The 24,153-nt window shown below is 36.8% G+C and overlaps 3 protein-coding genes across 4 annotated transcripts; 1 reads left to right on the top strand and 2 right to left on the bottom strand.

Moving 5' to 3' along the window:
* Positions 1-305: 305 nt before the first annotated feature.
* Positions 306-5,903, bottom strand: LOC119990581 (U-box domain-containing protein 13-like). The gene is made up of 4 exons (XM_038836564.1): positions 5,222-5,903; positions 3,452-3,568; positions 2,260-2,742; positions 306-1,767 (listed from the first exon to the last, which is right to left on the bottom strand). Exons 1-4 carry the CDS (start codon positions 5,492-5,494, stop codon positions 619-621), a joined length of 2,022 nt encoding a protein of 673 aa, XP_038692492.1. The 5' UTR covers positions 5,495-5,903; the 3' UTR covers positions 306-618.
* A 7,609-nt stretch (positions 5,904-13,512) lies between these two features.
* LOC119990587 lies at positions 13,513-16,562 on the top strand. Its single transcript, XM_038836575.1, has 2 exons — positions 13,513-14,521; positions 16,509-16,562. The coding sequence occupies exon 1, from the start codon at positions 13,597-13,599 to the stop codon at positions 14,479-14,481; it is 885 nt and encodes a 294-aa protein (XP_038692503.1). The 5' UTR covers positions 13,513-13,596; the 3' UTR covers positions 14,482-14,521; positions 16,509-16,562.
* Positions 16,563-21,847: 5,285 nt separating this feature from the next.
* LOC119990590 (17.4 kDa class I heat shock protein-like) lies at positions 21,848-22,597 on the bottom strand. 2 transcript variants are annotated; one of them, XM_038836578.1, is made up of 2 exons: positions 22,002-22,597; positions 21,848-21,959 (listed from the first exon to the last, which is right to left on the bottom strand). In XM_038836578.1, exon 1 carries the CDS (start codon positions 22,533-22,535, stop codon positions 22,059-22,061), a length of 477 nt encoding a protein of 158 aa, XP_038692506.1. In that variant the 5' UTR covers positions 22,536-22,597; the 3' UTR covers positions 21,848-21,959; positions 22,002-22,058. The 2 variants fall into 2 exon arrangements, with proteins under 2 accessions (XP_038692506.1, XP_038692507.1); XM_038836579.1 differs by having other exon boundaries at positions 21,855-21,971.
* Between the last annotated feature and the right edge of the window lie 1,556 nt (positions 22,598-24,153).

Genomic DNA, 24,153 nt, shown 5'->3' with positions numbered 1-24,153 from the left:
ACATTTCAATTATGATTAAAAACCGAACTAAAAACCGAATGGACACCCCTAAACGTACCCAAGATTATTGTTTTATGGGCTTGATAGGGCCAGTGTCCAGTCATCATATTAAAACCCAACTTCTATACCACAAGAAACCTCTCCGTTCTGATGTGTATTTGTTTATCATTAAAAGCCTTCCCTGCAAACCTGGCTTTCTGTTCTGATGTGTATCTTTAATTCAATTTAGCTCCTTCGCAGCTTGGAAACCAGTGACAGTACGCAATCCAGATATCTTACCAGGAAAGGAAAGGGAATTGACGCAATTCCTATCAAAAACATGCTTGAGAATTTCATTTCCACTAATAGTTTGTTTCAAACATAAGGAAACATCTCTCGATAAAAACTGAGGATGATTAACGATGATACATGGTATATATGTAGTGATACAATTCCCGTACATTCCAGTCACTCATACCTTCTATTCACTCGTTTCTTCTTGGCCTCGATTGGCTTCGCATGAATACATCTTGCAAGTGCAATTTTCATCCCACACGACCAAATGAATCACTTGCAGAATGGGGCGGGTGATCTTCCACCCTTCCCTCCGAGGCAAGGAAAAAATAGAGGGGAAAAACCTCAGCTATCCATAAGATTCGCAGTGGAGGATGGTTGTGGCTGTTGTGCTTGAGACTGAGCCTCAGCTTGTGCCTGGACCTGCTTCTGCTGGCCAACAAACCTGCTCAAACGCTCCAGCAACTGTACAGCTTTTCGCTTTCCCCGGTCCGTGCCATTTTGTGCCAAATCCAACAGTGGAACAATGACTCCAAGCTCCTGAGCCTCTACCAAATACTTTTGGTCAGCAGAAAAAAGGTGCACCAAGACTGCAGCGGCATTCTCTCTGTTTCTTGGTGATCCACTTCCAATAACATCAACCAAAACTGGCACTGCCTCAGCAGCTCCAATGGATGCCTTCCCTTCAGGATGGCTGGCTAGTATTGCCAGTATGGCCAATGCCTCATCCATCATTCCACCTCCAGGTTCCATCAGAAGCCGCATTAATATGGGCACAACTCCAGCCCTTACCGCCTTTCCTTTGTTCCCTTGGTAAATGCACAAATTGAAGAGTGCTGTTGCAGCATCCTTTTTCCCTCTTTGGGTACCTTCACTCAGCAGTGTCACTAGTGGGGGAATGGCACCTGTGGCACCAATTGTTATCTTATTTCCGTCCACAACAGAGAGGCTAAAGAGGGTGGCTGCAGCATTTTCCCTAGCTTCCATGCTTCCCTTCTTAAGCACATGTACTATTCCTGGTACAGCCCCTGAAGTTATAATATTTCCTTTGTTATCTTCACATATGGAAAGGTTAAGAAGTGCAGTAACAGCATGCTCTTGGGTGCGGGAATCAGGTGTTGAAAGGAGTTCAACAAGAGGACGAATTGCACCAGCTTCAGCAATGGCAATGCGATTATCTGCATTTCGTTTGGCAAGAAGGCGGATCTCACAAGCAGCAGACTGCTGGTCCTCAGGGTTACCAGATGTGAGCTTGTTGAGGAGAATTTCAATCTTAGTGAGTTCAGCAGGTGAGCATGAGGATGTGGTTTTATTTGGTCGAGAACTGCTAGGTCGTTTTGGTGGTTCAAAGCCATGGGCCTCACACCACTGGGCTATGAGGCTACGAAGCACATAGTTGGGTGTAAGAACGGTATTGATGAGAGTCTGCTGTGTCTTTGGGCATGTGCCATGTCCAGCATCCAGCCACTTCTCAATGCAGGAACGTTCGTAGGTCTACAACAAGGAAAATTGAAACCTGTTAATTATAGACATGGAATGATGTTTGTAGGCGTTCTCAGTATGCTTGGAGTGCATATGCTTGTGAAAAAAAAAAAAAACCTCTTATGATCAAAAAAGTCAAAGTGTCAAACCAATCATATTGACGATAATCATGGGCATCTTTGAGGCAACTCCTTTCCAGATTCTTATAACATATTGTGCTTTTTTGGAAGCAACCTATGAAAAAGAATTCATGGAAGGAAGTGACCATCCCATTAGCCTTAGCTTGGATGGTCTCACATAGGCAACTCATCAGGGGGTTGATTTCAGCCGCCAAATCATTTTCAACAAATTAACATTTCTCTTCAAGCCTATTCTCCCTTCTGTTTACATTTAACATTAAAGGGGCCAGAAGGTTGCAGGGGCCAGAACTTAGTGTGTCACTTAGTATGAGATGAAAGAAATAATGTGAGGGAGGGTTGACTATGATAAGGCCGGAGTATATACCTGCCCAGTTGAAACAATGACAGGATCCTTCATCAACTCCAGGGATATCGGACATCGAAAATCATCTGGTATTACTGGAACCCTGAGGTTCTCTTCGGAAGGAAGTGCACTGCCACTTGGAGGACGATTCTTTTCTCTTCCAGGACCAGGACCAGGACCAGGACCAGGACCAGGACCATCCATGTTGGGGTTTTCTGTCTGCACAAAATCCTTTATTTTCTTCAATAGCATTGACATCTTCTCAATGCTCTCTCCGGGGTCTCCACCACTGGCAGCAACCATCTCATGAAGAGCTAGTGACTCTTGTGTGAGATCAGCTATCCCTGTCAATTGCAATTTCTCGGACAATCTCCTCAGCACAGCTGGATCTGTTGCTGCATTGTTGGTTTTGTTGTAAAGGGATAACAAATCCTCATACAGCTCAACATTGGGAGAGTCTGCCCTTCCTTTGGCTCTTCTGAACTGAGTAAGAACAAGCTCAACCTAAACATTTAGAGCATTTAAATCATTGTCCAAGTCAAAACATTTGCATATGTAAGTAAACAACTCTCGTGCACAAGGCTCCAGTAGTGGACAGGGTCGAGAAAAGACAAGATGTACACAAACCTTATCCCCAGATAATATGTGAAGATATATTGCTTCCAAGAATTGAACATATAACCTCTAGGTTGCACCCCCTACAACTCTACCACTGGGCCACATGTTCGCTTGTCCCAGACTCTGCCCACTACGGAAGCCTTGTGTATGTAAATGTGAAAAAATTGAGCTAATGGAATAACACGGGGGGTTTGTGTCTTTGGGACCCACAATGTTCAACAATGAACTATCCGCCAAAAAAAGGGGCTTTTTCCAATGTAATAAATGAGAACGAAAATATTCTACGATATTCAAAAACTTGAATTTTAGATAGAAAATTACAATCACCTAATTGAGGATACTATGGTACGAACCCATGTTAAAAAAATTCCCAATTAATCACTTCAAGGTATCCTATCCCTCACCGCAGCCCTAAAGGCACATATACACAAATGAGAAAAATGGAAAATGAGTGAGAAAAACAAAAGATATCATGTCCATTTCATGTGCCATAAATGCTTCTCTAATATAATGAGAAAGGAAGTTCAAGGCTGAGTTCTTTTGATATTACACCTCCAAATAATGAGAAAAGAAAAGTTCAATGGCAATCATCTACCTGTTCCTTAACTTCGTCTGATATATCAAGGTTTTCATACGAAATTCCACTTAAAGCTTGTTCCAACTTAGTTGTCGCATCACGGAATTTATTCATTATTTGCTCCCTCTCCAGGACCTGCAAATTGTAAAACAGAGGTCAGTTTAAATTTTAAAAGGGTACCCCCAAAACCAAAGAGATTACATTGTCATCTTATTAGCAGTTTGGAAAATCCTTTAACACTTTTATAGTTTTGTTCCTCATTCAAAAAAAAAAAAAAACTCCAATGATTTTTGCACAAAAAGTTGGTAAAAGAGTACATTTAGAACATATATGGATTTACAATCAATCAACCGCAGCTAAATGTATTCATAACCAAAACTGGCAGAAAATTGAGGGCATAGCCTATGCATAACCAAGGTGCTGATTGAATGCAAAAGAGACGCTTCCCTAGGACCCAGACAAACAAGTATGGGTTTTTGCATCACACATTCTAAACAAAACTACAAAATGTTCCCATTTTCATGTTGATTATGAACCATATTGCTGCAGATCAACAGGTCCATACATGGGATTGAATAAATACAAAAGATAGAAAGAATGCCAGCTACAAGTTCAAGTGCATTTGGGATCCAAGCAAAACAATATTCAAAAAAATTATATTTTGCTAAAATGATGCAACAGCTCCATCCACACGGTACCACATCTTTCCTAATCAAATCATAGCTGATCAGACTTGAATCCACCAAAAATCTCATCTTCTTGTTTAGCTATTCTCACGCTGAAGCAGGTGAGGAAAGTTGCATGTACGCATTTCATCCCTCCCTGCCAAGTTGCATGTATGAATTTCTAAAGACTCCCTGGCCCTAAAAGACAAAGCCAGGACACACATCTCTCTCTCTACTAAGCCAGACATTGACTTGCGAACAGGAAGACTATCAGTGAAGATCATGATAAAAAAACCAGAACAAGAAACAAAACCCCTAAAAAAGATGAACTACTATACTAAAACCGGCTGATGATTGTAAAGATGTAGTTGCCTCCACAAGAGAAAGAGACACTACTCCTATTCAAGGACTATACATTCAGCCTCATGAGAACAAATCAATTTAAACTTCTAAATATGGGATCTCTTTCAAACAGCACGAAAGGATTTTACTGAAAAGAAGGTTGATGGACCAAAAAAAATTAGTACAAGGCAACAATTGAAAAACCAAAAGGCAAAGCACATATTATATAAGTAGCTTGATGAAAAATCCTAAAACCACATATGCATTAATGCATATTATCTTAATTTAATTCTCTCTTTTTTAATGATTTGAATAAACAGTTAATTCGTTCAGTCTCGAAATCTTAAAGTGCCCCCGATTCCCGATTCAGCTCCACAAAAAACATACCAAGCATGTAAAGATCCGATTAGTTGCAACGACAAATAGAGCAAAATCTGCAATTTCGATGATCATATTTCAATGAAACATAGAAAGGGCAACCAAATGAGCTCAAAATTTTTAGAGTACAGCGTAAAAAGTTTGTATCAGAGTTTCCGAAATCAAGATTATGAACATATTGCCAGAAATATTTTGGTTGCTTCCATATTTAGAGGTTCTGCTTGATCTATGAGAGACTTCAAACTATTCTAGAAATTAGAAGCGGCCAAAAACAACTCGAGCCATAGGAAAACACTTCATATTTTCTTATACTTTCCACCAGTTTCGGGTCAACCAAACGGCTCCAAAAAAAACCGAGGAAAAGGCGCACACTAGGTGCTTGAAATGAAACAAACATACACACCAGATAAATCTTGCTGCCTTCGCTGCCAAATCTGAGAAGCTCCTTAGCAGAATCCAAGGCTTCCTTTAAAGAGACCAGAGACCTAACGGTCTCGTCTGGAATCGCTTCCTTGCTTTCCCTAATCTCCTCGAACATTGGGGTCAACAGCTTCAATCTCCTCGCCATATTGCAATACTGCTTCTTAACAGTAGACCTGTAATCGGACATCGATGATATCTCGTTAACTGCATCGATCAGGCTCTGTACTAGCTCTCCCTTATTATCCTCCTCCATAGCTAGAACTTCAAAACCGAAATCCAGATCTCCCTCTAGACGGCACCGTTGAATGAAATAGTTACTATACACTTGTGTATTCGATAGTTGCGGCTCCTCTGACTCTAACAAAGTTGCTTCTATAGCTGATGCTGGTGGTAGTGAAACGGAAAGCAAGCCGTACTCGACGCCATGAGAGACTACAGAGTTCTTCAGAAAGAAAAGAAATGCAAGAGAAGGACGCACGCGCAGAGATCCTTTTCGTGGCGCGGCTGGGTAAGCTACACCGGGTTTGGGTTAAGTATTGGGTTTGTGCCTGGATTTTGTCTTGGGGTTAGTATTTTAGAGGTTAAGCTTTCAGCTTGGCTTAGTTGATCGGCGGCTTATAAGTTCCGTATCTTAATATTATCTGACACGTGTTTAGATATAAATTTAGCCATTTAGGAGTCTGCCAGCGAGAGACCAACCATCCGTCACAGGAGCCAGCCACTGACCTTTTCTTTTTTTTTTCCTTTCTTTTTTGTAAGGAGCCACTCACCTTATTTGGTGGATCGTGATGACTGATGGTTGCTGTACCCTTGAATTAGATCAACATTATTTGTATCCTATTTTTTATTTAAATTATTGTTTAAAATTGCCCAAGCAAATTTGCTTAAAATTCTACAAGTCTGAACTTGACCTTTGTAATGGAAATCGATTGACTTTTAGTAGTAAGCTTGCTTTATTTCCTTATCAAATGAATTCATATCTGCCATACAAAAAAAAATGAATTCATATCTATAAAAATAGGATGGAATCACCTGTACAACAGTTTATCCACAAAAAATTATGTGTTCAATATTGGGGGAAAATTGTAAAAATGATTACCACTCAAAGGATCCAATGACACGTTAATTTTTTCTTAATTGGGAAGGGGGATTTAAACCCTGATCATCAAAGTGATGCTAACTATTCTTATCACACCAATTAATGGTTTGGGTGTCAGTGAAATTTTTTTATTCATAACTGGATATGGTTTTTAGTTGAAGCTCTAAAAAAGTATTTCAAAATTTTTGACCTTTTGTGGAAAAAAACAGAAGCAAATTAATTATAACATTTTTTTAAACAAAGACATCATGTATTAAAAGAGAAAGAATTCCCATGAAAGGTTATTGGTTATCCCCTCTTCATTTGGTAAAGAAGTATTTGTCACTCTATTATAAATGAGGGTATAAATGTCAAATTGAAGGGGAGTAATACACTTTCTTAAACTATGTGTAAAATTGAAGGGGACAATTAAAATAGGACGGATGGAGTATTTCAAAAATTTTGACCTATTGTGGAAAAAAAAAGAAGCAAATTAGTTATGACATTTTTTTAAACAAAGACATCATGTATTCAAAGTGATAGAAGTCCCATGAAAGGCTATTGGTTATCCCCTCTTCATTTGGTAAAGAAGTATTTGCGACTCTATTATAAATTATGCAAAAGACCATATGAAAGTTGAAGTCAAGCTTATTGTCTCAACTTTTGCTCATATAATTATCAACTCAATAATAATAATGCCAAACACGTAATTAACCTCCGAAAGCAGGACACGACAAGCTGGCAAGTTGCAACAAATATAAAATTTTAGTCTTTGACAAAAAAAAATTAAAAATTAATTTTAATATCTAAACAATCATATTTATGCTCCATATGGTTAGTTGTTATTGATTACAACTAAGCAAATGCAACACAGTAGTGATCTAAGTTATTTGAGCTATTGGATTATACATACATAATTTTATACGTATTATGTTAAACATGTGGCGTCACAATTTTACTTAAATCATATGCATAAAATTCAACAACTGATATAATTAGGATATCAACTATTGAAATTTTTATCATTTTCGGAAAATACACCACAATAAGGGGAGGAACACGACATTACTTTGTGGGACCAAGGTGTGGCCTTTGTTTAATTGGTTAACTGAATCAAAAACGAAATTTCAGCAATTTAATATGAAATGACTTCGCATTTTCACATCTCGAAATTGGGTTCATCAAGCCGTACACGTGGCAGACTGAAAGGTATGATTCTCTAGCCCAGTGGCCAGCCTGACCAATCTAGAGTCGTTGATACACATGGCCCCACATGCGCAGGGTATGTGGTGGTGGGTTTAGAGAGAGAATGACATTCATTTCGGAGCATATGATTGCGATTTAAGTGTCTTAATTGGAGTGGATGACGATCAGGTCGGCTCAACTTCACGCCCCAAATGGGGGTCCCTGCAGTAGGCTCATTTGAGTCATTAATTGTTTTGAAAAAAAAATCTAAAAATAATAAATGTAATGTTTTTATTGTTTAGATCAGCATGATGTAAGTTTTTAGGGGAAAAAAAATTAAATTGATTGACAAAAGATTGATACAAATGTGAAGCAATATCTATCGTTGGATCAAACACTTATTTAATTTGTTATCATTTCTCAATGAATTTAGTTTTTTTGCCTTGAAAAAAATCAATGATCTTAATCAACACACTAAATACTTTACATTTATAATTTTTTGATATTTTTTTAAAAATTATTAAGGCCTCTAATGGCCTTAATTAGGGATGGTAACAGGGCGGGGCAGGGGCGGATCATGGTCCCCCGCCCCCGCCTTGCACCCCGTCCCGCCCCTCATGTCCAAGCAACTTTTACACCCCGTCCCCGCCCTACCCTAACCCGGGATCCCCACGCTCCGCCCCGCCCCTATTCAACATCTTTGAAAATTACAAAATTAAATTACACATCCTAGGATTCGAATCTGGGACTTCTAGGTGGGAGAATAATGAACTAACCAACAAGCCAAAGATACTTTCATATTACATTTGTCAACTAATTAAATTATTATCTTTACATATCACTTATTATATTTTTAACACAATTAAATAATTTTAGTTTTACTTAGTAGGTATTGATTTTAAATTTTATATTATACACATCTATAGTTTTAAATTATTTAATTTTATACTTTATTTTATAAAATATTAGGGTCTTAAGATTTTATCAACATTTATGAGTAGAAGGTCATGTTATGGCTTTAGGGTTTAGTGCTTAGATTTAGGGTTTAGGATTCAAGGCCTTTAGGGTTTAGGGGTTCAGAGTCTTTATGGTTTTGGGGTTTAGGGTCTTTAGGGATTTGTGGTTTAGGGTTTAGAGCCTTTAGGGTTTTGGAGATTAGGATTTAGGAGTATAGGGTCATATTTAACTTAAGATTTAGGGTCCTATATTTTTATCAAGATTAATTCAATTGACTTAGGAATAGAGCCTAGAGAGTCATATTTAACCTAGGGTTTAGGGTAAGCTTTTATCAAGATTTATTCAATATAATTAAGAGTATGATAATATTATGTTTAGGGACTTAGGATTTAGGTGTTACTTTGATTTTAATAATAATATCAAATTAAAATATGTTTAGACAAATAAATATTTTTCTATATTATGTTATATATATATATGAATATCTATAGCGGGGCGGGGTGGGTTGGGAGGCATACCCGCCCCCGCCCCGCCTCGCCCCGCAGCGGGTTGAGATTTTTTACCCAGTCCCCGCCCAGCACAAACCTCAGGTCAGGAAAAATCTAGTGACTAGCCGTTACCAAAGTCTGCCAGTTCTGATTTCCAAGTCAATAAACGGAGGAATACGGTCGACATGGGGACTATGATGGCCTAAGCATTCCCCCATGGCAAGATCCGGTAAGGGAGGGGTAGTAAATCGTAGTCATCTATGTAGGATATATATTGTAAATAATAAATTGTGATACTAAATGGTAGTAGAAATGGTTCATGAAATGTTGGTAGGTGTTTGGTGTAACTTTGGTTAGTAGCATATATGGTGTTATAATTGTTGTGCAAATTACGTATAGGGGTATTATGTATTTAAGTTGTTATAGATTTAAATAAATAGGAAACAATTTATAATAATAATAAAAACATTTAAATTAATTTAAAAAAATAAAAATAAAAGTTAGATATTTTTTAAAATATGAAGCTTACGATTTATTTGTTGTCTTTCACTATTATTTCTAACTCTAACAGAAAAAGGAAAAAAAAATTAAAAAAAAAACTCAAACAAAACGTTGTCGTGTTCTTCTTCTCCCACCTGCTTTCTACTTCTTTCATGGCAACCAGCTAAGTAATTAGTAGTTTGTCCAGGAAACAACCACCGATAAGGTATTTGGGAGTCCTAAGCATGGACTGGACGAAATGTCCATAATTGTAAAGCCCCAAAGTGGAGATACAAAGGATTGTTGACCTTGGCTTGGGTTCTATTGAGCCGACCAGAAACTCTTAGAGAATGACAACCTATTGTAAGGCCTTGTTAGCCTTTTGCCCTTGCTACGGGGTACATCTCTTTAGTTAGGTTGATAGTAACCTAGCATCCAGTCTCAAGGATCCTGGTGTTGAGACAAATTCCGTTTATTTACGGTGCTTTGGGAATATTGAGTCTTAGAACCGTTTGTTTGTTAAATATCTATTCTGTTTAATGATTGCTAAAAAAAATAAATAAATAATTGTGATTTGGAAGTCATGTTCTTATCATATTTCTAAATTGGTCTGAATATCTCTGAAGTGTGGATAACAATTTGAGTTGAATACCCATAATCACTTGTGGATTTTTTTTTTCTGACTTTAGTTTTGTCTCACCTATTCTATTTAATAATTGGATCAATTGCACAGAATTACATATTTGTGAGGTACGATATTTAAGATTAATTATGAATACTGTGATTTTCTTGAGTTGAATTAGAATTCTTTGAATATTAATATCTTGGGATACATGTATATATTCATATTTATATTAAAAAGAAAAAAAAAAAAGAGAGTACATTATGAATAAATGGGAGTGTTTGTAAGTTTTTCTGCTGAGTAACCGGGCCTCTTGCCTCAGTAAGCAGTGAGTGTTCGCGTAAAAAGGTAGAAAAATCAAGACATCAACCCATGTGACAAGCGAAGTTTTGTAGCCTTTTTGACTCGAGTTATTAAACCCGTTGGGGTGTCTTTACACCTAATGCCCTGAGCCAACTGGATTGGGAGTCATTGGTTGAACGCTTGTTACAAGGGTCATTTAGAAAGCTTAATGAGACTGAGCATTGCACAAGTCACATAATATTATATATATATAAAAAAAAAAATGAAAAGTCAATAAATAAAATCCCTTGATATTAATTATTCATTGAGTCTGATGATTCTTGTGATATTGCAATATTTGTGTTAAGATTAAATTAAAGCCACGTATTTATGTTAAATTCGCTACGCACTACACATCACGCTAAGATAGAATGGGTGGTATGAGATTTAGTCAGAATGATTGCTTCTAGTGATGGTGGTTGGTAGATTCTTGCATATATTCATACTTATGAGATAATTGGATTATTTACATATATGACATGAATTGTTTGAGCGCTTCAATTACTAGGGACTAGCAATAAGCTGGTTGGGGGTTGTGATAAATGTTCAAATATACACTTTAAATGATAAATTATCATGAACATTTGTCATATAATTTGGGCGTAAAGTGATTATTACACAATTAAAAGTACAAATGTCATTTTTTTTAATCACTTTATATTTATTTCTATATTTTTAGGCCCAAAAACATATAACTCATATTTCAGGTCAGGCTTTATTCCATAAACAATCTTAGTTTTGTTTGACTTTGTATTCTGTTATATATATAAGTCGTAAAGTGCATAGTAACATTACTATTCATGAATAGTAATACATAAAAGTCGCAGAATGTATAGTAATATTTACTATTCATGAACAGTAATATATGTAAAGTCGCATGATGAATAGTAATTATATTATTTCTTCGTCTTTTTTTTCTTCTATAAATAGAGACGGAAAACATTGAAGAAAGACATCACAAAAACCAGAGAAGAAATCAGAGAGGAAAGAGGAGAAGAAATCAAGGAGGAAGAGGAGAAAGAAATCAAGGAGTGAGTTCTTGAGTTTTATTTTCTCGTTTACAGCAATTTGCTCACATATTCTTTCTAGAATTTTGTGAGATCAATTGTTGGTTGTGTAAACCTAGTATGAGGAACTAATCCTCTTACTAGGGTGATGATGGATCCACTCTATTGTATCTAAATAAATTTGGTTTGATTATTAGTTTATCTATGCTATGTCAAGTGTTAATTAGCTATTCTTTATTGATAATTAAATCTTGATGCTTAGCTACCATCTAGGTTCGATTACCATGATGCAAATTGAGACAAATGCCCATGTCCAATTTGAGACAAGCTTCTTGCAATTAATACCGGAGTTACCTAGACATAAATGCCATATGCTAGGATCTTTGTGATCGCTACATAAGTTACCATAAATCCTAATGCATTCTTGATTGTCCTAGCCAATCCAAATGCCCATGGATGGTTGCAATTGAGAATAGACGTGGTAAGTCAGATGCCCATGACTATTACATAAATTAGGGGACTTGATCTTTGACATGCATGAATGAAATGATAATTGTCGGCTAAATAATTTAAATACAATAGAGTTGGTGAAATCGGATCCCTAGTGTTTGTTTATTTGTATTAATCCTTGTTTATTTTGTTTCCATATAAAATTACAAGAGTTTGAATTGCAGATATTTAATATTCAGTCCCTGTGGGTACGACACTCGTATTTGCCACTTCTATACTACAATTGATTCGTGCACTTGCGAGTATAATTTGGGTTTATAATCGCTATACTTTTAGCGGGTATTAAATCTCACATCAAGTTTTTGGCGCCGTTGCCGGGGACTGATTTAATATATTGTTATCTAACTCTTGTATATATGTATATATGTATATATTAATATTAGTATACTACACCTCCTTAATGGAAGGTTTTTCATTTTTCATTTCATTTTATTTATTTATTTATTTTTATTTTTTTGTGGATGGCTTTACCGCCCCATCTAACTATATATTATTGGCTGGTTCTACTGCTACCGCCTATATCTGTTTATAATAACTGTCACAAACATTTACTAACTTACTAACATTTATTCATTTATTTATTTATACAGTATTATTTATATTTGTGGTTGGCTTTACACTGCCCCACCTGTACATATATACTTATATGGTCGGCTAAGCCGCCTACTATAACTTTTTATTTCTGTTAATACTTATGGTTGGCCTTTATGCCCCATTTTACTGTCTTTTATATTAATTTTTTTATTTTGTGTATATTAACTCTTTTAATTTTGTTGAAAAAAAAAAAAACTACAAGTTCACCTTGCATAAAAAGTAAAAATTAAAAAAAAATTAAAAAAAAAAAATTTTAAAATTAAAAAAAAAAAAAAAAATTTCATTTTGGCCTTTCCACCATCATTCTCTAATGGTTGACTCGACAATCTGCCCAGTTGATATTCCTCATGGTGAAATTAAACGAATTTTGGAGAAGACTGTGAATATCAAAAGAACTGACTGGAGTATAAAATTGAATGATGCTCTTTGGGCATATCGCACTGCATACAAAACTCCAATTGGCATGTCTCCATATCGTTTGATTTTTAGCAAGGGTAGCCATCTTCTTATGGAGCTCGAGCATAAAGCATTCTGGGTAATAAAAAAGTTGAATTTTCATTACAATGCAGCTGGTGAGAACACTTTGTCTTGCCCAGACATTACTCTCCAAGATCCAGGTAATTGAGTGTTGGGAACACTCCGTCTTGCCCAGACGATAAATACAGCGCTTATGGGAGGCAACCCATATTTCTTTTTCATCTATTTTTTTTCTTTCTTTATTTTATTTTATTTTATTTTATTTTTTATATATTATCTGATTTAAAAAAAAAAAAAAACAAAAGAGAAAAAAAAAAAAAAAGTCATCCTCGAGTGTGATAATGAGCCGCAAAGCGTGACAGTAAAGTAAGTACTGATGTGACAAGCACCACGAATTTCTTTCTTTATTGTCTCGATCAGTTTTCATTTTCATCTCACTCATTTTCTGGCAAGAGTGTGTTTTCTCTTTAACAGAGATCAGAAGCCATGCCGAGGCAACCACGCACCATCGTATCACAATTGCAATCCAGGCTTGCGTTGTTCAATAAAGCTGAAATAATTCCGGAGTGTCAAATTGACAAAACGATACAACGAGAAGCCATCAACAGATGGGCGATGAACTACTTGAGGGAGCATTCTTTGTTGTTTCTCGTAGATCCAGATCCAGAAAATAACTTACTGGTGTATCCTCAGATCATTCGCTCTTTCTATCACACTCTCATCGAGTTACCACGAAGCGAGCGGACTAGGGATCAACTGGTTTATCAGGTTATCATTGCTGGTGTGAAAGTTCAATTCACAACAGCAGATCTGTGTTGCTGCTTAGGGTATCCACCAACAGATGATGAGCCCACTGGATCTCGACAACCAATCTATGCATCAAAGCAAGAAATGATTGATGATATGTGCGGTGGAAAGATGAATAAACACAATAACGCTGCACGCCGCGCCTACTTGCCATCAAAGATGTGGTTGTTGGATGATGCTATTAGGAAAAATCTTTGTCCTATAGGCCATGAGCAAGAACGACGGGGAAAATTCCTCTCAGTTTTATACTATATGTATAAAGGGTGTTGGTTTGATATTGGAAAGATCTATCTGGCCATGATCTGCAAAGCCAAATATGTTGTTGAGAATAAGCCAAAAAAGGTGGGGAAGTTATTTTTCCCACGGCTTATCACAAGGTTGCTTTTGTTCAAAAGCATTCGACCTCCTCGGCCTCAAGCATCTTTGGGTTATCAGGTCACCATGCTGGAAAAATGGACATGGCGTCAGAGCATCAGCCATTTGAAAACAACTTCTGCTAGACAGAAGCAGACCCAAGAAGCTCCCTCAACATCACCACCTGGAGATTCCTCATCAGGAGTTGCAGTGTCTCCACAATCAGATCACATAAGTGCAGCAATAGCCCGGCTAGAGATGGGGCTACAAACACTAGAGGATGGACAACACAGACTGGAGCACATGATGGCCGCACTCATGGATATGATACGAAAGTGAAAACATAGCCATCCAACGGTCAGAATTGTTTTTGTGTCAGGTTGTATTTTTCTGAACCATAGCTTTGCATATGTACTTTTCAAATTTTCCTTTTTTTTTATTTTTTTTATTTTTTTTATTTTTTTTATTTTTTTATTTTTTATTTTATTTTTCTTTTCCCATTGAGGACAATGCCAGATTTTAAGAGGGGGAGGAATTGGTTTGATATTTAAAAAAAAAAAAAAATGGTAGCTAGAGGAGGCAAGTGCTGTGCTACTTTAGGTGCAAGCTTGAAACACTTGTAGTTGATCTCTTAGAGGGATGCCAACTCAACCAGCTAAGTAATTAGTAGTTTGTCCAGGAAACAACCACCGATAAGGTATTTGGGAGTCCTAAGCATGGACTGGACGAAATGTCCATAATTGTAAAGCCCCAAAGTGGAGATACAAAGGATTGTTGACCTTGGCTTGGGTTCTATTGAGCCGACCAGAAACTCTTAGAGAATGACAACCTATTGTAAGGCCTTGTTAGCCTTTTGCCCTTGCTACGGGGTACATCTCTTTAGTTAGGTTGATAGTAACCTAGCATCCAGTCTCAAGGATCCTGGTGTTGAGACAAATTCCGTTTATTTACGGTGCTTTGGGAATATTGAGTCTTAGAACCGTTTGTTTGTTAAATATCTATTCTGTTTAATGATTGCTAAAAAAAATAAATAAATAATTGTGATTTGGAAGTCATGTTCTTATCATATTTCTAAATTGGTCTGAATATCTCTGAAGTGTGGATAACAATTTGAGTTGAATACCCATAATCACTTGTGGATTTTTTTTTTCTGACTTTAGTTTTGTCTCACCTATTCTATTTAATAATTGGATCAATTGCACAGAATTACATATTTGTGAGGTACGATATTTAAGATTAATTATGAATACTGTGATTTTCTTGAGTTGAATTAGAATTCTTTGAATATTAATATCTTGGGATACATGTATATATTCATATTTATATTAAAAAGAAAAAAAAAAAAAGAGAGTACATTATGAATAAATGGGAGTGTTTGTAAGTTTTTCTGCTGAGTAACCGGGCCTCTTGCCTCAGTAAGCAGTGAGTGTTCGCGTAAAAAGGTAGAAAAATCAAGACATCAACCCATGTGACAAGCGAAGTTTTGTAGCCTTTTTGACTCGAGTTATTAAACCCGTTGGGGTGTCTTTACACCTAATGCCCTGAGCCAACTGGATTGGGAGTCATTGGTTGAACGCTTGTTACAAGGGTCATTTAGAAAGCTTAATGAGACTGAGCATTGCACAAGTCACATAATATTATATATATATAAAAAAAAAAATGAAAAGTCAATAAATAAAATCCCTTGATATTAATTATTCATTGAGTCTGATGATTCTTGTGATATTGCAATATTTGTGTTAAGATTAAATTAAAGCCACGTATTTATGTTAAATTCGCTACGCACTACACATCACGCTAAGATAGAATGGGTGGTATGAGATTTAGTCAGAATGATTGCTTCTAGTGATGGTGGTTGGTAGATTCTTGCATATATTCATACTTATGAGATAATTGGATTATTTACATATATGACATGAATTGTTTGAGCGCTTCAATTACTAGGGACTAGCAATAAGCTGGTTGGGGGTTGTGATAAATGTTCAAATATACACTTTAAATGATAAATTATCATGAACATTTGTCATATAATTTGGGCGTAAAGTGATTATTACACAATTAAAAGTACAAATGTCATTTTTTTTAATCACTTTATATTTATTTCTATATTTTTAGGCCCAAAAACATATAACTCATATTTCAGGTCAGGCTTTATTCCATAAACAATCTTAGTTTTGTTTGACTTTGTATTCTGTTATATATATAAGTCGTAAAGTGCATAGTAACATTACTATTCATGAATAGTAATACATAAAAGTCGCAGAATGTATAGTAATATTTACTATTCATGAACAGTAATATATGTAAAGTCGCATGATGAATAGTAATTATATTATTTCTTCGTCTTTTTTTTCTTCTATAAATAGAGACGGAAAACATTGAAGAAAGACATCACAAAAACCAGAGAAGAAATCAGAGAGGAAAGAGGAGAAGAAATCAAGGAGGAAGAGGAGAAAGAAATCAAGGAGTGAGTTCTTGAGTTTTATTTTCTCGTTTACAGCAATTTGCTCACATATTCTTTCTAGAATTTTGTGAGATCAATTGTTGGTTGTGTAAACCTAGTATGAGGAACTAATCCTCTTACTAGGGTGATGATGGATCCACTCTATTGTATCTAAATAAATTTGGTTTGATTATTAGTTTATCTATGCTATGTCAAGTGTTAATTAGCTATTCTTTATTGATAATTAAATCTTGATGCTTAGCTACCATCTAGGTTCGATTACCATGATGCAAATTGAGACAAATGCCCATGTCCAATTTGAGACAAGCTTCTTGCAATTAATACCGGAGTTACCTAGACATAAATGCCATATGCTAGGATCTTTGTGATCGCTACATAAGTTACCATAAATCCTAATGCATTCTTGATTGTCCTAGCCAATCCAAATGCCCATGGATGGTTGCAATTGAGAATAGACGTGGTAAGTCAGATGCCCATGACTATTACATAAATTAGGGGACTTGATCTTTGACATGCATGAATGAAATGATAATTGTCGGCTAAATAATTTAAATACAATAGAGTTGGTGAAATCGGATCCCTAGTGTTTGTTTATTTGTATTAATCCTTGTTTATTTTGTTTCCATATAAAATTACAAGAGTTTGAATTGCAGATATTTAATATTCAGTCCCTGTGGGTACGACACTCGTATTTGCCACTTCTATACTACAATTGATTCGTGCACTTGCGAGTATAATTTGGGTTTATAATCGCTATACTTTTAGCGGGTATTAAATCTCACATCACAAGCCCAAGTGATCGGCTGCAGGGACAGCTCAGATTCCTCCAGAAGTTGTTTGGTGGCTTAGGGCAATGGTGTTCGTTTGATCCTTTGTCTGGGAGAGGCTATCTTAGATTTCTATCAAAATCATTTGCTTGTCAAGTTTGTATTTCACTTTTAAACTTCTCTTGAATTGTGATGTCGCTCAAAATTAGTTTCGGTTTTGAGTACGTCACAAGAGTTGAGACCAAAGGTAAGATGATCCTGTATGAGCTCTGGGGGTTGGCCTGCACAAGAAAGCCCATGAGCTATGGAGGGCCCCGAGTACCATACTCTACAAACTATTGGAAATAAACGTGCATATGATAACAAACTGGGAACTATAGAAACAGTAACATAGCACTATAGAAGATTGCATGCATAACAATTACACTAACAGTTCAACACAGCATTCAAATACGAATAGATGAACGAATTGCTTGAATTGAAAATACCAAAACCAAATGTTGAAACAACCAGAAAGAGAGAGCGAGGTACGCCTTAGTAAATCTCCTTAAAGAGAATTTGCCCAACCAAATCGGTGCCTCTGCTACACGGACAATCTCTTCCCAAGATACAACGCTCCACACACCATCAGTAAACTACACGGAAATACCAGCGGACTCAATAGAACCACTTATGAACAACACTCTCAGATATGAAGACAGACAGTAGGAGAAAGAAGAAGAATTGTTTTTGTTGTGTTTCTGAATTACTGCCAAGCCCAGCAACCACCAACCCAAAAAATCAATGATCCATATTGATTTTCGGGCCTGACTCAACTACAGTTGACGCAGACTTTGAATGTCCACGTTCAGTGTATATGGATTACTTAATGGGCCAAAAATGAAATAACTTTTGTGCAAAAATAGGAGACATTGGGCCTTTGAAGGCCCAAGTCCACACACGGGCCCAGGCCGGGGCCGTGCGGGTGTGTTTTTAATCCAAGCCCATAGTGAAGAGACTCTCCCTCCTACAAAAGCTTGGGTGCCCTTGTAGGTTATTTCTTTCTCAAAGCTATGCCTATCCAAATTATCTTTCATAAACACATACATTTAATCTAATTGTGTAAGTCATTCACTTAGCACAATGCTTTTATGTTTTTGTGTACATTTGGGATTGGGGATTTATGAACACCAAAAGGGTCCATAACAAGGTTTTACTTGTGTGAATGTGTTGAGTAGCCTTGCTTGATTGTACATATATTTTTCATAGTATAAATGTTCTTGGTCATTTTTAAGGAGATTGAGATCGATTTTCCAAAGATTTTGCATGTTTTTGACTAAACGGAGGAATTGGGGGATTAGCTCTATTTCTTGCATGTGAGAACTTAAGAATCATTTATGGTGCTTAGGGATGGCAACGGGGTGGGTATGTCATCCCCATTCCCATCCCCAAACCCCATCCCTAGCCCCATCCCTGTCCCCATCCCCGCCCCTTGAGATTAGGGGATCCCCGTCCCCGACCCCGACGGGGATGGGGATACTCGACCCTGACCTGGACCCGATGGGGAGAGTTCAATTTTTTATATTTAAACTAGTATTTAGAGAATTAGAGTCTCGAGATTATCAAACTAGTATGTTTGAATATTTAATTTGTCATAAACTTTAAAAAAAATTTATACTAATATATACATCGTAGTATAAAGTATTTACCTATTTATACTATATAATGTATAGGGTTTACTTAGGGTTTATGACTACATAGGGTTTACGTATATGATTATAATGATCCAAATTACAAAAAAAAAGAATTTTGGTTTTGTTATTTAGTTAGGGTTTAGGGTTTAGGAAGTAGAGAAGTAACGTTTAGGGTTTAGGGTATATATGATTATAAATTTATAATGATCAAATGTTTTAATAAAAAATATATTTGAGTTAATGATCAAATGTTTTAACAAAAAATTTATAATTTATAATTATATATAATATGGACTAGGAGAGCATATCATATTTTTCATTATGAAAAATATAAGAAGATAAGTATACTAAATACAAATTAATATTCCTATATATATGTACAATATATTATATATGATATATCTATGTAAATATATATTTATTTATTTATTAAAGTATTAAGTTTGGGTCGGGTTCGGGGCTGGGTATGGCATTATCATACCCTACCCATACCCGAAATTTCGGGTCGGATCCCCGCGGGTCCGGGAAACCCGTGGGTAGGATTGCCATCCCTAATGGTGCTTTCAAAGTAATGGTGGATCCCTTAGTAAGTGTTTGTGGGTATCGCTCTAATAAGCCCTCACGAGACTACAACTCATCCACTAGGGTGAACTTGGGGTTTAAAGGCTTGTTGCATATGCTAAATGCAACCGTGATTCCTACGTCAGTGAGTTAAGTTTTTATTTTTAGGTAGGCAACGTCTAAGTTGGAGGGTGTGATCGGACCTCTATTTTGAGGTCCTAATACCATCTAATTAGGGGGTTAAAGTATCTAAAGTAATGTATTTGTGTTTAAATAAGTTAGTTTTACACTTATGATTGCCTCTTATTGGTTTTGCAGAAAATATGACTAAACCAGCAAAGTTGGAAACTTTCGGGACCCTGAAGAAAAGTGCATAGAGATGAAGAAGAAGAAGAAAAGTGCCTAGAGATGAAGAATTGTCCGGACACCTTCATTGGATGTTTAGATAGTTGAATCCAAGGGCAAAAAGGTCAAAAAATCGTGAAGCTACAGCCAAAAATGGAAATCTTCACAAACTGTCTAAACACCTTATAATCTGTCTGGACAGTTGGAACCAGAGGATTTAATTGTCCACACAGATTTCTCAACTGTCCGAGACCAGTTAATTGAGCTGGGTTTTTGGGTATTTATCAAATGTAACCAATGGGAGAAAGCTTTGTAAGGGTAAATAGGTAATTGTACTTATAAAAAGAGGGGAAAACCCTAAGATTTGAGTTTCTTTTTCATTCATTCACTCTTGAACATTTAACCACCATAGTTTTTCTCTCTTTCTCTGGTTTTGCTTAGTTCTTTTGATCTTGATTGTAAACATTGGTTTTCCTCTAAAAAATTGATGTTTATTCTCATTATAATGAGTGGCTAAGTTCCCTTTCTAGTTTCTAGTCTCGAACGATGGGTGCAAGGTTTCGATTACTCAAGGTATGTTCAAAGGGTCGTAGTTTCGATCCCTCTCTTTTAATTTCGTGATAGTTTTGTGATTGGATAGATGAGAATGACATATTTGATTGTATTATTTGATTGTCTAGTCTAGGGATTGCATCTAATATGTTCGATTGAGAATTGTTAAACTCGTTGCATGATTTCCTTAATTTCGAGTTTTCCATTGCATAACTATTAATTATGTGTATTAATGATGGGGTTTTGGGTTAATTTAAGAATGTGCATGGGAGAGTTATGGTTAATTGATCTTTGAGTGTGAAACTAGGGTGTTAGCCAAGTCGAGCCCTAAGGGGGAACATTAATCCATAATATTAGGTGTTTATCTCTTTGCGTTGATCGTATATTAAGAGACCCGATGACCTACATGTATGATTGAAGTCTTATATCCCAATTCTCTTTGCATATGCATGATTGATAGTATCACACAATGCATTGTGTGTGTTTGCAATGATAGCTTGAGTAGCCATCAGGAAGGATTAGAGACTAGAAGTTTTTAATTAATTGTTTTAAATTCAATTCTCACTTGCTTTGAAAACAAAAATCACTTATGCTACCGAGTCATTCGGCTAAATTTAATACTTGTCTTAATTTTGATATTCATTGCGTTTATTAGTAGTAGTTAGTTATTCGCATATCATTCACTTCAAATTTACATTGCTTACTCGTGGATCGATACCGAATTCATTGGTATATTACTTGTCGATACCTTATACTTGGGGTAAGTACACACACTTTGGTGTCGGTGAGTACTCAATGAGGATTAACAAAACGTGTAATCCCGTTAGCGGCAACTTTTCAGAGTTATAAATTGCAGAATGGCCGAGTGTTTGGGTTTATCAACGAAGTGGTATCTAGGCTATGGCTGGGTTGAGAAAAACTTGATTACTTATAGATACCCAACAAGCATCGACAAATCCAGCCCATGAGAAGACTCGCTCCAATTGGTAAGTTCCTTCAATACACATCTCAATTAACTCATTTATTTATGTCATGTCTAGATAATTTTGAAAGCTATTCATATGGGTAGTGCCCAACACAGTCAAATTTCAATTATGATTAAGATGCATCACTACTTGTTTCTTGTTTATGTGAATTGCAGTAGTTTCTTTTAAATTTTGTTTCTGTGTAAACTGAATTGCAGGTCATATGTTATGTGAACTGGCACGACACGTATGTTTCTATGAAAATGATACTTTCCATAGTTGGGACACGAAAATTAAAAAAAAAATTAGAGATGAAAATAGAACTCGATCCATAATTGAGGGATGAAATTACCTTAGATCTATGCATAAGGCAAGAAATTCGATATTTAACAAAACAAAAGTACGCACAATTTATTTATTTCGACTCAACTCGCAAAAGACAACTTTAGGATAACACTTCCACGGACGCAATAAGACAACTTCAAATCACCAACACAAACACCAACACAAACACAAACACAAACACAAACACAAACACAGCATAATTTCCACAACACAAACCCATGACTTTATATCAATACGACATCGCTTAACCAGAGATCTCAATTGGCTTGACTTCGGGCTTCTTCTCCTCCTCTTTGGGCACAGTCACAGTGAGCACTCCATTCTCCATGCTCGCCTTCACATGATCCATCTTAGCACTCTCAGGCAGCCTGAACCTCCTCACGAATTTGCCGCTGCTCCTCTCCACGCGATGCCACTTGTCATTCTTCTCCTCCTCTTCTTTGCTCCTCTCCCCACTTATTTGAAGAATCCTGCCTTCTTCGACCTCCACCTTCACTTCCTCCTTCTTCAGACCCGGAAGATCAGCCTTGAAAATGTGAGCTTCGGGGGTCTCCTTCCAATCAATCCTTGCATTAGCGAACTGAGAAGTCTCGCGTGCCGAGGAGGGGACGTTGGTGAGTGTAGAGTTGAAGAATCCCTCCATTGGATCCCAAATGTCTAGAGAGAATGGGTCCAACACATTGGTGCGCCTTCCACCGAAGAAGCTTGGAATGATCGACATTCTCGACAAATTATGAGAGCTTCCAGAGATTGTTTGAGAATCTAGAGTGTGATGAGATTGACGAAGGTGAGGGGACCTATTTATAGTTATGAGAAGAGAATTCTAGCACACCTTCATTCATTGGAGAAGCGACTCGAAAAATGAAGAAATTTCTGGGACCTTTAATGGGCCATGTTGCTTCCATTTTCCGATTTTAATAATAAAAGTAGGGATGTCGACCCACTCTGTTCTCTAATCTTCTAGACTTCTACGGCCTTTGTAACTTTGTTTAAGTTTCAACTCTCAATTAGTGGACCAATCATGGGCCGGGTTTTGGTTATCTAAGAATAGGGCCGAGCCCAATAAATAATCTGTTACGGGCGGCACTACACAGTACACTGCCCTCCTAGCACCAGACCTCATTGGATCCCAACTTTAAAATAGGCAACAAACTGGGCCAGGTCGGAAAATTCATTTGGGCCTGAATAACAAAACTAGTCTGCCCGATTTGCTCGTCGGACTTTTTATATGGTTTACAGCCTTTGGTGATTAAATATTACTGCTTGAACAAGACAGTGTATTATAGGGTGTTGTTAATCAAAGTTTAATTAGTGAATCTCTTGTCATATTTTGGCCTTTTTCAGACGTAGAAAAGACTAGTATATATTGCTTGAATTAGTGGATCTCTTGTCATATTTTGGTCTTTTGTCACACGTAGAAAAGAGTAGTATATATTGCTTGAAGAAAGTTATGCACATATTTCGCTTTAACAAAATTGATTCGGATAGGAGAAATTGGTCTAGCCAACTGTGAGGAATATTCGGAGAAGACACGTGACATAATTCTATTAGTCTTTATCATTGGTCAATTAGATTATTATTAACAGGTTTATAATATCAGGAGTTATTTTTCAATTAAGTAAAACAACTTAGTGATTGAGCCTCCTAAAATTACTCTGATAGAGTCATGCACAGAGTAAATCTCTTCCATTATAAAAAGAAGTAAATTGTTAAGTATTTTTTCCTTAAGCTCTAATTGTGATTATATTGGCCGGAGATTATCTTGGAAGCTAACTTGAGTGTCAGGGTGCCTACGGTCAAATAATGACCATCAGGCCCGCTGACAATCTTTATTTTCAGGATAAGGGTAGTCATATCACGGAGGAGCATTCAGTGAACGTGGTGATCAGACTTTATTTTCCACATTTTGGAGACCATAGTGGGAGGCGATCTGTTTTTCACGAACATCGAAGTCAAAAGCAATATGGTGACCGTACGATCTGAGTTAAGAGACGGGGGAAGAGGGTCCCAGTCACGAAACAACCATGAGGAGGCTAGAGATGACGCTCATAAGAATCTTGGCATTGACCCGACTCAAGTTGATGAGGTCGCAAAGGGAACACTTCCAACTGAGGACCAGGTTGAGGTAGAAATCTGGCACACCACTGAATATTTAGAGTCCTTGAGACAAAGGCTCGCTAAGGTCAAGCGAAAAGGTAAGCACCCCCACGAGAGTCCACCTCGTGAAGCATAAGAACGGGCGCTTGAGAGAAGAATTGGCTCCCATTCTAAGCGAGGGCACTCACTAGGTCGACATTCGTACACCAGGAGGGAATACGCAAGATGGAGCCCGGAAAGAG

Source organism: Tripterygium wilfordii, chromosome 22 (genome assembly GCF_013401445.1).
Source record: "Tripterygium wilfordii isolate XIE 37 chromosome 22, ASM1340144v1, whole genome shotgun sequence".
Taxonomy (NCBI): domain Eukaryota; kingdom Viridiplantae; phylum Streptophyta; class Magnoliopsida; order Celastrales; family Celastraceae; genus Tripterygium; species Tripterygium wilfordii.
This window is presented reverse-complemented; position numbering and strand designations above follow the sequence as displayed.